General features: G+C 37.5%; 1 protein-coding gene across 2 annotated transcripts in view; it reads right to left on the reverse strand.

The window, feature by feature from the left end:
* Nucleotides 1-15,887, reverse strand: part of NOTCH2 (notch receptor 2) — a 198,718-nt gene that overhangs the window by 68,123 nt on the left and 114,708 nt on the right. For both annotated transcript variants that reach the window (XM_059137929.1, XM_059137930.1), the window contains one exon: nucleotides 7,242-7,364. In XM_059137929.1, coding sequence (XP_058993912.1) covers nucleotides 7,242-7,364 — 123 coding nt within the window. The remainder of the gene's footprint in view (nucleotides 1-7,241; nucleotides 7,365-15,887) is intronic.

Consider the following 15,887-nt stretch of genomic DNA (forward strand, 5'->3'; position numbering starts at 1 on the left):
AGCTCCTTGAAAGACTTAAACACGACTTATGATCTTCTCACTCTTTCCCATTTCCCATGAAATTAATATCTATGTTGAGTACTAATAAGGTATTCCAAGCCAAGAGTTCTTTACTTTTCTGAACTCAACAGCTTCCACATCCACTCCATATCACAAGCACACTTACATTCTAGATCACATTTGGATCCATTATTCCAAAGCAAGATCTCAAATTTGGTATTCAACTCTGACTGTAACTTCCTGTCTCCCTCTTTCCCCATTCCCAACAATGATTTCACCTAATTATCCCCCCTAATACTTGTAGGGGTCAAGCTCTCCTAAATAACCAAGTTCATTAACCAACCCTCTTCTAGCTGCCTTAACTCAGTTCAGCCAAGGAGCTACGGTCAGTCACATGAATGAAGTTTCTGTCCCCTGTGGCTACTGCATTTCTCCCTCTTTTAGCTGTACAAAATCTTGCATAAGTGATCTATACCCACTCCTCTTCCTCGTTCCTCAACACCCACTTTTTTCCTAATTTAAACCTTTGCAATTTGGCATTCTTCTCTCCTTAATATTGAAACTACGTATTAGAAGATTCCCATGACCTCAAAAATTTTGATTAAATTTTTATAGTTATCATTCTTATTTTAGTCTCTTGTTTGTCATTCACTCAATGACTACTATTTGTTAAAATTGGTCCCAAGAATGCCAAAATAAGTAATACCACCCCCATTCTCCAGAGGCTGAAAATCTCCTCAGTTGAGGTAAGCATATAAACCAGGAACAGCGGTAAAATACCAAGATGGTACCAGAGAGGCATGCAGAGTTGAGGCAAGGGCACAGTCTTAAAATGCAGCCCCTGGCTTAGGGATGCTGTCATGGCAGAGCTTTCCAACACACAGACATCCCTTTCTCTCACCTCCCTTCTTTGGGTCCCTTTCTTCCTCCATTTTCTGAAGTGTGGACATCACTCACAATTTAGGTCCAAACTCTCTGTTTCTCTCACACCACGCACTTTCCCTTACAAACCGGATACATTCTCAGAGCAACCAAAAAGAGACTCAAAATCTGAGTCTAGAGCCCTTACCTCTAATCTGACCTTCTGGGTGTTATACATGCTTTTGTCTTGGAAAACTCACCTCAAACTCACCAGGATCTTTCGCCCATTTCTCTATCTCTGTCAATAGAACCCACATTCTCTTATTACACAGATTCAAAACAGAAGTTAACTCTGTTCTATTTCCCCTTCATCCAACCAAGTACTTAGATGGCCCCCAATTTCTATCCAAACTCAAGTTCATTTATAGATTCTACCTCCTATATGGTTACGTGTAGACTTTCTTCTTTCTTCCTAGTGAATCTGACAATCCTTAAAAGATAAGAATTGATTTATTCCTTCTTTGTGTCTCTTATAGCATCCAGCATAGTATACTGGATATAACAGTGAGTTATTCAATAAATATGTTATTGAAGCTACCTTACAACAATTCTGCAGGGGTTTGAAAAGCTATGGAATGAAACTGGATCTTGCCTGGAATGTAGCCAAAGTCAGACATTGAGTCATGGACCACAAGAGCACAAAAGATCCCTCGGTCTCACCTCCTATATTTTGTGGGGGGCTAACCTAACCACTCACCCCTGTTCACACCAACATGACCACTCATCAACTCTGGGTGGGACCTTTGGATGAGGGTGCTTCAGGTTAGCACTCTGGCAGTCTGCCCAACTGATAGCAAACTGAAATTGGGTGAAGCAAAATTCCAGAAAACAGACTTTTATCAAGTCCTCACAAACGAGTTCACAGCAGAGAAACTGAAATGGGAGATGTATTTTCCCATTCCCCCATGCAGAATACAAATGAGAATAGTTTTACAGCCCCAGATATAAATAGTTTCCACTCTCAACCAAAAGCCCACATTCCTATAGTATTTAAAAAACAGAAAAGTGGTTGTAACAAAAGCCTCATCCTAGGGAACAGCTTGTCACCAACTAGAGTCTAGACTGAAATGAGGCATCTAATTCAAAATCAAAATACTGTCACGAAAAGACTTCGTTCCCAGACACAGGAGCTAGTGCACCACCTCTGGCAGTATGTTCTTGCTGATTCATGCCAAAAAATTTTTACTGAAGTTGGAGCAACCGACAGTCAAGGGAATCTTAACCAACTCTTTGGGCTCATCAGTTATAAAAAGGAGACCTGAGAGAAAATGTGGTTGGTTTTATTTGACTCACGTCCACCTAACTTCCATTGTTCACTTCTGCTTAGTGTCCCAAAGCACTATTCCAAGCCCAAGCTAAAATTACATTTCTGGGTTAATAACAAGCACAGGAAAATAAATCATGTCTGCCCTAGGAGTGAACCCAAACCAAAAGCTGCCAGAGAGGAATTTGTGAGTTGAGTTTAGAGGCAACTTTAATTCTGAAGGAAATGAACCTTTAAAAAGAAAATTCAAATAACAATCTATGTAGACAAAACATTAATCTACACTGCTTTAATTAATTTGGGAGCCTTTTATACCTTTTTTTTTTCTCTTAAGTGGATATCTGCCAGAGCAGAACTTTTTATCATATGATGGCTTGAAGCCTAATACAGTAATAATACAGACTTTTGTGCTCAGGCTTCATCAAATCCTTAGGTTTATTTCCATTTCCTAAAGGAACATCCAACTACTCAGACATCTCTTTAACAAAATTCCTATTAAAAAAGTAAACCATTTTTGCCCAAATACCAATACCAATTACTTTCTTCCACCTGGGCTTTAGCTCATCTAGAAGAGCAGTATCTTTTGAATACTGTTCTGGAAGGCCATGTCAGGTGAAAAGACCAGATCAGAACACAGTCCTGTCCATAACTGATTTGGAAACCACACTACAACAAGGTCAACATGCCTTCTTCTAGTGAGACAAACCCAAGGCCCCCCGATACAAACAACTGCGAACCTATCCCTCTACCGCCCGGGATCAGAGAGGATACTCCTACAGTAGCAGCTGTGCTAATACCTATAGAACATCTTCAGACCTAAAGTAGTTCTGTCCACTAAAAATATCATGAGATATACAGATTTCATTTAAAATTTTCTGGTAGCACTTAAAAGTTGACGGAATCAACTTTAATACTATATTTTATTTAACTCAATACATCCAAAACACTATCATTTTAGAGTCTAAACCAAAATTTAAAACATTGTTACTGAGACATTTTGCTTTTGTTTTGCATACTGAGTCTTCAAAATCAGGTATTTTATAGCTGTGGCACATCTCAGTTTGACCTGTCATACTTCAGATACTCACTAGCAAAATATGGCTAATGACTACGATATCAAACAACATAGATCTGGAACGTTTTACATGATAAGTGCAATTTACAGTTGTAAGTATAATTTATAATTACAATTAATTTAATTTACATGATAAATGAAAGGCTTAAGAGGTTTTTTAATTTCACCATTTATTCTCCCAATACCCCAGTCAAGTAACTAAGAGATATTAGTTCCCTGGATAGCAAATAAAGCCTTCTGAAGAAAAGGAAGCTGACTCATTTATCCCAAATCAAACCACGAAAGACTTGGAAAAAATTTCTGGTCATCTTGAAGCCCAGAACTTGCTACTAAAGACCAAACCATCTCTGTATATGTATTTATAAAACAACATAGTGCCTATCAGGCTCTTCTCATTAAAAACTTATAAATATAATACTATATGTTAACTATACAGGAATTAAAATAAAAAACTTAATTAAAAAATGGCAAATTCGCAAATCTCCTTTATTTCAAACTGACACCTAGTTTCTTCAGTTATATAATCCCATTCATTCTTTTTCAGATACCTGGCAACTTCACTTCTTCCGAGTAGACTAACTCCAACCCTTCTTTTTCTATTGTGTCAAAAGCGAGACCAAACTAACTGTTCATGCTTCAACTCTATAGCTGGGAATTGTATGGGGAAGTCTGAATAAAGTTGCAATAAGGCTTTTGAAAAAATCTCCAGACTGAATATAAAATATTCATTCAATATTGACTTCTGATCCCAAAGTAACCAGGAAAATATCTAAAATGGAAAAAAAGGTAAAGAATAAATCACCACATCCTAGAATAAAATTATAAGTTGAACATTGTCTATTAAAAAGATTCAAAATTCTTAAAAAGTAAAAAATAAAGAAGGACAATCCAGAGTCGATTTGTATAAAAAAAGACCACAGATTTGAGCACAGACTTGGGGTTCAACACTAGATTCAAACCCTGACCCAACCACTTTGTGCCTAGAGTAAACTGTTTAACCCTTCTGTATATCCATCATCATTTGTAAAAAGGATACTTAATAAACTCTACCCCTAATACAATTATCACAAAGATTACACAAAATAAAACATTGTAATTAGCACAGTATTTGGTTACTAACAAACATTAGTTAACTCCCAGCCTCTAGCCCACTCATTTCTTTAATTTGTATAAAGCAAAAAATACTAATCTGAATTTATAGCTCTGGTATCAGTAGAAATAGGAACCCTAAGACTCCCAATTTTTTCTCTTTTCTTCTCAGAATGACATGAGGGCTGGGATGGCGAACAATTCAGCTGTATGCTACTGAGAACAAAGGTGTGTAGAGAGCAGTAGTAACTGGTATCACCAACAACCGTTGTCATCCTATAACGTGGTATTACCCTCATTTCAAGCATATAATAATGCCAATATTAATGTGGTGAGCATTATCACTGAAGAATGTACAATGCAGTAAGGGAATCCAGAGGACAATACCTAGCTCATCCTGGAGAGAGGTCACAGAATGCTCCCTGAAGGGGCAGCCACTTGACCTGAGCCAGGCAGGTAAAACTGGTGAGGCTGCCTATAACAAGGAGAGGAACAGAGAAGGAAAATCTGTGGAAAAGGAATGCTCTGAGTGAAGACACAGGATGCAGTAGATACAGGAGAACTGGAAGCAGTTCTTACTGCTGTTGGATTCATGAGAAGACTAGGAAACAAACAGGGTTGAGGCCAGGAAGGAATTCATACAGCTGAGAAAGGACCTCGGACTTGATCCTGTTAGTGATGTGGACAGTAAAAAACACTGGAAATCAAAGAATCTGCATGAGTGAAAAGAGGAAGGAAACCTGTGGTGGAAAGCCAAAGACTGAGAGTCACTTTAAATGACAGCAGAGCAAAAGAAATAAATACTGCCATATTAAACTTACCCCAAAGTCTGCTATCCTTTCTAGAAAATACAAAAACACACGGAGAAACAAACATGTTATAAGGACTTTCCTAAAAAGAGGTACTTATTAAACATTCTGGTATAAGAAATTTTGATAAAATATCATTTCACTGAGATAGCTTTCCCCAAGAATGCACCTTCCTAATAAATACCAAAGCAGGAAATGGAGTATAGCATCAAAGAAAACTCAGCAATGAAATCACATATCATTTAATCTTCACTGGCATCAGAACCCGTAGTACCATGTACAAGAAAGGAGAGAGTAGGATGGGGTCAAGTTCCTAATACCACTGTAATGATCATTAAAAAGAGAAAAATTTAAATCCTTTCAGTTATTACTGTTAAGTAATGAACTTGACAGTAATTTTTTTGAGTTGAAAAGAAAATCTATCAGAGAAATGGCAAAAGCTAAAGAGAAGACAGAATATGACAGAAAGCGCAGAGTGTTGGGAGTAAAGTCCTAGGATCAAGACACCAAGAAGAAATGCTACGGAAGTCCAATACTAGAGAAACCCAGTGGAAAAGTATTTAAAAGGAGAAGTTGGAGATTAAAATCAGAAATGTGTGCCCTTCCAGGAAATCATGTAACCAACGTTTTAAACCCTTTTAATCTTTTCATATTCATAGTGTTCAGCTCTAAAGAGTACTCTAAATAATTCGCTCCTACAGATAAGGGAAAGCAACTTGGAAATTCTAAACAATACCAGGTAGTAATGTCAGCAATCCAACATCAAGACTTCTTTCCTGGGCAAAATCCCTCACTGGCGTTCAAGTTTCCTTCTTATTCTTTTTTTAAAGATTTTATTTATTTATTTGAGAGCAAGAGTGTGCATGTAAGAGAGCACAAGCGGTGGAGAAGGAGAAGCAGGCTGCCCCTCAGGCAGGGAGCCCAATATGGGCATCTATCCCAGGACCCTGGGATCATGACCCAAGCCAAGGCAGCCACTTAACCAACTGAGCCACCCAGGCGCCCCTGAAGTTTCTTCCTTATAACATTAACTTATACTTGGGTTTCCACATTAAATCATCAAGTTCTCTCAAAAAGGCTTAGTTCTTAATCACTTAATCAGTTCTTAATTGTTTCCACTTTCAGTTAGATAAATAGATATAAACAGAAATTAGAACCAAATGTCTGCATAAAATCACTTAACCTTCAAAAATAAGTGGAAAATCTGCCTAAGACAACAGCAGATACTTCAAGAGGTTGTAAAATTAAGCAAGAATAATGTCTGAGGCTGAAAAATCTATTCTTGTCCCATGTGCAAAAAGAAATACAAAAAAGGAAAAAAACAGAAACGTAGATGGTTGTCATAAATATAATGTCATCAAAGGTGCCTGCCCAACCCTTTGCATAATTATAGGACATGGCAATAATATAGATTTTTGTCCATGAATAATCTCTGAACTCTTGTAGTGTGTAACTTATATTTTCACTTTTTGGATAGAATAAAGGAGAGTATTTTAATAGCCTTTTCATATAATTATTATTCTTTGATACTATACTGAAACTTAACAAGTTGTAGTTTCTTTTTTCCCCAGCTTTACTGAGATATTTTTGACATACAATACTGTATAAATTTAAAGAATACATTATGAAAAAATAAGGTATACAATGTGATGATTTGATATGTTTATAGTGTAGAAAAATGATTACAATAAGATTAGTGAATACATCCATTACTTGCATAGTACCTATTTTTTTGTAAGTGTGGTAAGAACATTTATATTTTCATAGTTAATTGTGTTCTTTTCCTCTCAAATATGTATTAAGTATTTGCTATATCCTAGGCAATTGCTTTTCCCAGACCTCGGGGTCTGTCAGTAATGCTCTTCTCTCATATCTGCCATAGCATCTTAGTGTGGTGCTGAGGTACTAAGTCATATCTGTGAAAATATTATTCTTGAAATGAGCATAGAAGAACATATGGGGTTAGCACTCTACCCAATGATGTAACACAGAGACCCTAGTAAAAGATGTCCACTTTAGTAAGAGCCTGCCTCTGGTTACCAATCCATGCCCTACTCTAACTGATTTGCCACAGTGTGCATACCTGTCCACTGAGGGGGGCAGCGGCAGTTGTAAGTATTAACCCCATCCACACAAACCCCTCCATTCTGACACTTGTGATTAGGGCAGTCGTCAATATTCCGCTCACAGGTGATCCCTTCGAAACCTGGATAAAGAAGAACAAGAAAAAATAATGAATTCTCATGCTGAAGTAAGTGATCAGCTCTTCTACAGAACATGGTCATCAGAATGGACCTACCTCATTATTTCAGTTCAGTAGCCAGCAGGTGGTCAACCAGGACTCACCATACAAAAAAATTGCCCAATCTTCCATCTTCTCTTGCCTCAAGAGAAGCTAGATAAAGTGACTGATTATGCCAATGACATGCCTTCACAGTCACCTCACAAGTATTTCAAAGTGTTTTTATGAAATAAAATCCCAGTAAAGATAAATGTGTACTTAGATGACTATTCACTGATTCTTTAAAAAAGCAGGGGAGGGGGATAGTAAATTTTCCCCAGCTCCATCCTAGATTAATGGGAAAAACAGATAAAAGATCACCTAATTAAATTTAAACTCATTTACTTTCTTCTTAGGATATTTGCTTGGGAAAACTAGGTGGGGATAGGGAACATAAGAAAAATACTGAGAAGTTTAAATATATGGGTCAAGTTTCAATCTCATTACCTATAAGCTATTAATCACATGGTAAATTACAAACTGAACTAACTTCCTCATCTTTAAAATGAGGCTCAATCCACCTGCCCAACCTGCCTTTCTAGGTTGTTGTAAGTGCCATATCATGAATAAAGTACATCATAAACATAAAAAGCTATCTGAAAATGGGGTGGCATTATTATTAATTAAACTCAACTTACCAACACTTCAAATTCTTCAACTTCCTCTCCACATTTATGGCATTACTTCCTTCCTCTTGATTTTTTTGTTTTTTTGTTTTTACCAACACACTAAACTTCACCCTAACTGCCCAGTCTGTTTCTCTGTAATTTACATATTGAGCTTTTTCCTTTCTTTCTCCTTGGCTACCAAATCCCTTAGCTATTAAGACAGAAGACTACCAACTTTAAAACTGAATGTTCAACCAATCATTCTCCTATTTGAAATATACTATGGCCTCCTCAAAATGTCTCTAAGGTTCTTCTCTCACTCAAAACATTTATTGGGTCTTATACTACGCACTGGGGATTAAACCGTGAATAAAAAAGACAAAATGTCCCTGCTTTGGGGGTAATTACAGCCTGGTGAGAGGGAAAGACAACAATCACACCTTATTTTATTCATTCCTACCACAAGCCACTGTGATGATGTCCTATATCTGCTTTGTTACACTGCAACATGGCTGATTTCTCTGAATAAAGTGGCGGTCATGTAAATGCGTATAAACTAAGTGGCAAATAAAAAATTTTTTTTTTACTGACACCAAAGAAAATCACTTCACAGAAGATGGGGATAACTGAAACCTTGAATAAGGAGAATTTGATTTCTCTAGACATTCAGTATTCAGTCCATTCCAGCAGATAAATCACTAAGTAAGCTTGAGAAAGACTGAAAATTTTTATAGACTCAGATTTTTAAAAATTTATCGTATTACTCATATATGTTTAATTTTATGAAAGACTTACAAGTGAACTGAAGCCCACCCATAATTAAGATGAAGTAAGGGCAAATCTACAGATCCACCAAGTAGCAGTGTCTGAACAAAAACTGAGGTCTCTGCTCCTACCTTAGCGTTCTTTATGAAAACATTCCTTAGAAAAGTTAAAGATAAAGTTTTAGAGTGTGAGGGAAATAGGGCTCCTGGCCCACCACTGCTGGAACCTATGTGATCTAGTGGTATTCTGGAACTGGTAACTTGATCTCTCTGGTGACTAAGACGAATATGGTTGACTATAGTGTCAGGGAGGTGATAAAGCCCTGGTAGCCAAACTACTAGGAACTGAAACTGTGACCCTAAATTTTTATTAGCCAATGCTACAACTAACTAAATTCACCAACCACAGACAGATTAAGAAAGCAGAAGCATTTCAGCATAACCACAACAATAAGAAATAAAATGTTTTCTTTTTATGACTATTTTCAAGGTAGTTCTTCCCTGTCAAAGGCAAGTAGGTAGTAAGAAAGCAGGTTGCTAAGAGTTAATTCATGATTAAAGCATGGCCTCAGGGGGTCTAGGTTCAACAATCGACCTTCATATGCAATAGGTGAGTGAGGGGCAAGATGCTGAAACTTTCTTTCCTCTCTGGGGGAATCAACAGGGTCTACCACAAAGGATTGCTATAAAGAATAAATTAGTTAGATATACACAGCCCTTAATTCAGTAAAAGGTGCTGGGACAACTGAACGTCTACAGGCAAAAGAATAAATTGGATCTTTTTCCCGTGTCATAACACAAAAATTACTTAAAATCTAGGAGTTAAAATTATAAGACTCTCATAAGAAAACATAGCAGTCACTCTCTCTGACTTGGGCTAGGCAAAGCTTTCATAAATATGAACAAAAGCACAAGCAACTAAATAAAAATTGGAAAGTTTGGACTTCATCAAAATTAAAAACATTTGGGCTTCAAAAGATACCATCAAGAAAGTGAAAAGACAGCCCACAGGATGAGAGAAAATAATTATGAATCATTTATCTGATAAGAGACTTGTATCCAGGATAGATAATGAACACTTACAGCAATAATAAAAATACAGTATAAATAATGTAATAATAAAAAGGCAAATAACCCATTATAAAATGGGTAAAGGACCTGAATAGACATTTCTCCAAAGTGATATACAAATGGCCATAAACACATGAAAAGATGCTCAACATCACTAGCCATCATGGAAATGCCTATCAAAACTGCAGTGAGATGTCATCTCACACCAACTCAGATGGCCATAATCAAAAAAACAGACAATAAAAAGTGTTGGTGAGGATGTGGAGAAACTGGAACCTTCATATACTGCTGGTTGAAATGTAAAGGAGTACACCCACTTTGGAACAGAGTGGCAATTCCTGAAAAGGTTAAACAGCATTACCGTATCACCCAGAAAATCCTCCCTTAAATATAGACCCAAGAGAAATGAAAATATATGTCCACACAAAAGCTTGTTTAAGAATGTTCACAGAGGCATTGTTCATAATCACCAAAAAAGCAGAAGCAGCCCAAAATGTCAATTAACTAGTGAATGGATAAATAAAATGTGGTGAGCACTGAGTATGGGATTGTTGAATCAATGTTTTGCACCTGAAACGAATATAACATTATATGTCAATTATACTTCAATTTTTAAAAAAAGTAGGGAGAAAATGTGATAAATTTACAATGGAATACTTCAAGAGCCACGAAAGGAATGAAGCACTGATACCTCCTATAACATGAATGAACTTTGAAAATATTAGGTGAAAGAAATGTTTCCATTTATATGAAATGTCCAGAACAAGTAAATCTATAGAGACCGTAAGTAGATTAGTAGCTGCCCAGTGCTGGGGGAGAATTAAGGACCAACACAATGTGAATGCTGATGGTATGGGGTTCCTTCTGCAGTGATAAAAATGTTCTAAAGTTGATTGTGGTGATGGTTACACATATCTGTGAATACATTGAAAACCACTGAATTGTACAATTTTTTTAAGATTTTATTTATTTATTTGACAGGCAGAGATCACAAGTAGGCAGAGAGGCAGGCAGAGAGAGAGAGGGGTAAGCAGGCTCCCCACCGAGCAGAGAGCCCGTTGCGGGGCTCGATCCCAGGACCCCAGGACCATGACCTGAGCTGAAGGCAGAGGTTTAACCCACTGAGCCACCCAGGTGCCCTTGAATTGTATAATTTAAAGAGCAAACTACGTGGTATGTAAATTACATCTCACTAAAGCTATTCTATTGGGGCGAATGCACTTAAAACAGTGCCTGATGCATAAGTGATCTATACATATTAGCTAATACTATATATGAATAGACTTAAACAGCCCTTAGAAAGTATCTACTCTAATCCTTTTATGTCACAGATGAAGAAGTTGAGGGCCATATGGCTGACTTATCTAAGTTTACATGGCTGGTAGGCAGAAGCCAGTACGGAACCAGTTCCAAACAGTATGCTGTCTGGGACCCAGAGTTCCCTTGTAAAAATCTGAAAAACCAACCTAAGGTTAAAAGTTCCCATGTCTGAGAAAATTCAAGCCAAATCAGTTCTCCTCCAGAGTTAAGACAGGATTTATGCTTTAAAAATAGAGATACAGACCTCTTTTTGGAACTAGCTAGCAAATTCTTGTAAGAAAGTCCACCCAAGGAGAGGAGGTGGTGGTAAGGCTTATATGAATAAGCTACAGTGCAATCACTTCTTAAAAATGTATTTTAAGGTTCTGGGGAAAGGGAAAGAGACAAGTCTCCAGACCTGTGGGTGGGATGGGTGTAGCAGATTTACAAAGAGGCTCACGTGACCATACTAAAAGGAGTCAACGGCTTAAAGCCAATTCACATCCTTAAAAGGCCAAAAGGAGAGAAATTAAACTTAGAAGGAACATTTTAAGACTGTGCTGTTAGAAAACCATGGCTCATGTAACTGATAAATGATAACAGTGAGGGTGGGGAGCAGAAAAGAATTTTTTGAGCTTGTCATCCCACACAGAGAACAGCATCTCTCAAGAAAGCATCTGTATCTTTCCACTTTCGGATGCTGGGATGTGTGAGGGTGAAAGGGCTTCTGGAGAGATACAAAGAAGAGAGCAGAAAGAGGAAGATGAGAAGACACAACTAGGATTCTCTCATACCAGGGTAAAAGTCCTCTGGAGGAGCTTTAGTCCACAGGGATGAAAAAGTGAGGAAAAAACCAGGAATATTTGAAACTGGACAAAGGCAAAAAAGAGCTACAAGTCTATTTTCTCCCACAATCCCCTAAAAAGAAATCTGTCACAAAAGCAAACTGGTCTCATACTGGTCCAGTTGGTCTTCTTGGCATACACCTTCCATTCTCCAAATGGGCCCAGATGAGCTTGTTGACCCTCATGACTGGCCCATGTATCCCCGAGCCCCCACCCACCCAGGCTGCTGCCCCTGGACACCTCTCTTGGTATCTCCCTAATGATCTCCACTCTTCTAAATTCATCACTAAAAAAGTCAAAAAACTGAATAAGGTAAATCAAAAGAACTTCGGTATATATATATATATTATATATATTTTTTTTAATTATTGAATACAATAATTCTCTTTTCTATCACATTTAATTCATTCGTTTGTGAAATATTCACTGGGTCTCAATTTTGTGCCATGCACTAAGTTGGATACTGGCAGGAGGAGTTAAAAGAGAGTGTCTACTAGGAAAGAGGAACAAATAAACAATCAGCTTGATAAGCGCTGTATTAGAGGTATAAAAGTTACCAAAAGACCTTACGGAGGTCTCCAATCCCCATAAGGATTGGGAGCACTGAAGGCACTTCAGTGAAACAGGTGCCTTTGACACATCATAAAGAATAAGTTCTAGGGCATCTGGGTGGCTTAGTCACTTGAGTGTCCAACTCTTGATTTTTGGCTCAGGTCATGATCTCAGGGGCATGGGATGGAGCCCCATGTCAGACTCTGCACTCAGGGTGCAGTCTGCTGGAGATTCTCTCTCTCTCTCTCTCCCCTCACCTCTACGCCTCCCCTACTCACGCTCTCTAAAGAAATAAAATCTTTTTTAAAAAAAGAATAATTTCTATATAAAAAGGCAAGGTGGGCAGGGTAAGGTGATAGAAAGCTAAGGAGATACCATGGTTGAAACTCCTACTGAAAGGATAGGAGAATAGGAAAGATGTCCAGGAACATCAACTAAAACTGGAACTAAAATAATGTACCCTGGAAAGTGGTATGATCATTTCTGCATCGCTCCAGAGAAACCTGCAAAAGTATGATTAATATAATACCCAAGAAAAAAAAAGTAATACCCAAGAGAAAGCTGCATGCCCTTGCGTATGAGAATGCAAGAGGGGATTACTTCTAACAGTTTTTAAGCTCAGACACAAAAGCCACAAAATGGGCTTAAGCTTTATTTTAATGATATAGGGCTATCACATATACTCAGCCTGTAAAATACAGAGGTGGTTCACAAAGAATAAACCTCTGTTGTTTGGAGAGGATAGATCAGACAGCTTTTTACATAATTTTTTAAAAAATAATAGAGGAACACAGAGGTGTAGGAGAGAAAGAAACGTAAAGCACACTGAGGATTCGCCAATCAAACTGTGAACTCACAAGGCACAGCCAATAGATTCAAACAATCCACTGTTCTCTGATTACCTGGGCTACTTTTTAAAGTATCCATATATAAAAAAACCAGCCTAACTCATTCGATCCCCATTATTTGGCCCTAATGCAAAAATACTGGAAATCAGTGATTCAATAATTTATTTTCTATGTTGCTCTTATGTTAAAATTATTCTCTTCAGTGCTTCTGCTAAAGACTTATTTAATGGCAACCCACAAAGGAGCTGGATTATTAACAGCTGATCATCCAAGGAGAAGATGAAATATGATTCCTTGGTCTGATTCTATTGCTTCCCTCTTGATCCTTTCTTCTTCCCTCTGTGGAGAAACACTTCTTTCTCTGTTACACAAGATTGGCCATTTTCTTCCGTTTTAATTCCCTTTCCCTCAGTCTTACAGTAATATTCAAATACTAGAATCATATTACTCAACCATAAGAAGTAGGAAATCTTGCCATTTGTGACAACATGGATGGACCTAGAAGGTATTATATGCTAAATGAAATAAGTCAGACAGAGAAGGACAAATACCATATCATTTCACTTATATGTGGAATCTAAAAAACAAAACAGACTCTTAAATATAGAGAACAAACTGGTGGTTGCCAGAAAGGAGGTGGAGGTGGGAAGGTGGACAAAAGAGGTAAGAGGGATAAAGAGAGACAAACTTCCAGTAATAAAATAAATACATCACGGAGGTGAAAAGTACAACAGAGGGAATATAGTCTAATACTGTAATAGTGTTGTCATAGGGACAGTGACTACACTTAGTGTGGTGAGAACTGTGTAATGTATAAAACTGTCAAATCACTACGTTGTATACTTGAAACTAATATAACATTGTATGTCAACTATACTTCAACAATAAAAATTTAAAAATCAACTCACAGTAACTATAGTGTCCTTTGCAGGAAAAGAACTATAACTTGACCATTTGAATATAGTCACTAACTTATGTGCAGTTCACTGACTTTCAGAGTTGAAAAGGACTCTGAAATTCTTATCCAGTACCAGAGTACACAAGAACTAAAGAAGAAAGCATACTAAGTCTAGGATGTATGATACCAGGAAGAAAATGAAAAGAACAAAATTACATTCTCAATACTATGATATTATACTAAACTCACTTAGCTGATAAATATTTGTGTGCCTATTATGAACTTGGCACTGTTTTGGGGTGCTTGGGATACATCACTAAACAAAAACAAAGATTCTGGCTTCCACTCCGAAGAGGGGAAGAGGCGGCAGAATTTGGAAAAGACAGACAATAAACAATAGACATAATGAAGTAAATTATATAGTGCAAATTATATACTAAGCAGATGATAAGTGTTACAGAAAAAGAAAAGAAAAAGTTGACCAGGGCCAATAATTAGGGGGGGAGGGAGCTGGTTACTGTTTGAAATAGGGTGATTAGGGTAGGCCTCAATTAAAAGTGCAACGACTTGAAATGTGGCAGGAAGCACACATGGGAGTTGCTTAATAACTTAACATGCCTTTTTCCCTCCTGGTGACTTGGTTTCTCCATTTTTAGAACTGAAACAATGATTCCCTTCAAATAAGGGTGTTATTTACATTGAGATAGTGATTATTATTTTAAGTGATATTATAGTCTCTTGAATAGTGCAGAGCACAATGGAAGGAGGGGCAAGGAGAATGGTATTGCATTAAGAAAAGGACTTTCTCAGAAAAAATCATCTCGAGGCACTATTTCCTTATATGGAAATAAAGTTAAACTTTCCAAACTCCACCTGGGACATAAAAACAATGAGCATAAAATCTTGCAAACTGTGTAAATACATCCTGCATCATCTATTGTTTTGAATTCTTTTTAAATTTCTTTTTATACATTGTCTAGGCTGATGTCATCTGTTTGAGATCATGAAACCCCAAAAGAAAAAAACTAGTCTACTTAACTATCCTAAAATGTCTGTATGGTACCATACATAGGTTAATATATAACGAAGAGTATTTGATCATAATTAGAAGTATCTCCTACTTTTTTTTTTTTTTTAAGATTTTGTTTATTTGAGAGAGATCACAAGCAGGCAGAGAGGCAGGCAGAGAGAGAGGAGGAAGCAGGCTCCCCACCAAGCAGAGAGCCCGATGCGGAGTCTCGATCCCAGGACCCTGGGATCATGACCCGAGCCGAAGGCAGAGGCTTCAACCCACTGAGCCACCCAGGCGCCCCTTTTTTTAATCCAAACATCTCAAAGCATTTAACAAAAAAGTGCCACACATTTTCAAAGCACCTTCAGGGATAGACAAACAGTGCAGTGTGATGCAGTAAGATGTAGAGGCTTTAGAAATAACCTGTCTGGTTTTCAGACCTCAGCCTAACCACATGTTAGCTGTGCAACTTTGGGTAAATCTCTTAACATCTCCAAACCTGAGCTATTTCACCTGGAAAAACTAGAAAAATAATACCTATCCCCAAGGTT

This window comes from Mustela lutreola, chromosome 10, assembly GCF_030435805.1.
Source record: "Mustela lutreola isolate mMusLut2 chromosome 10, mMusLut2.pri, whole genome shotgun sequence".
NCBI lineage: Eukaryota > Metazoa > Chordata > Mammalia > Carnivora > Mustelidae > Mustela > Mustela lutreola.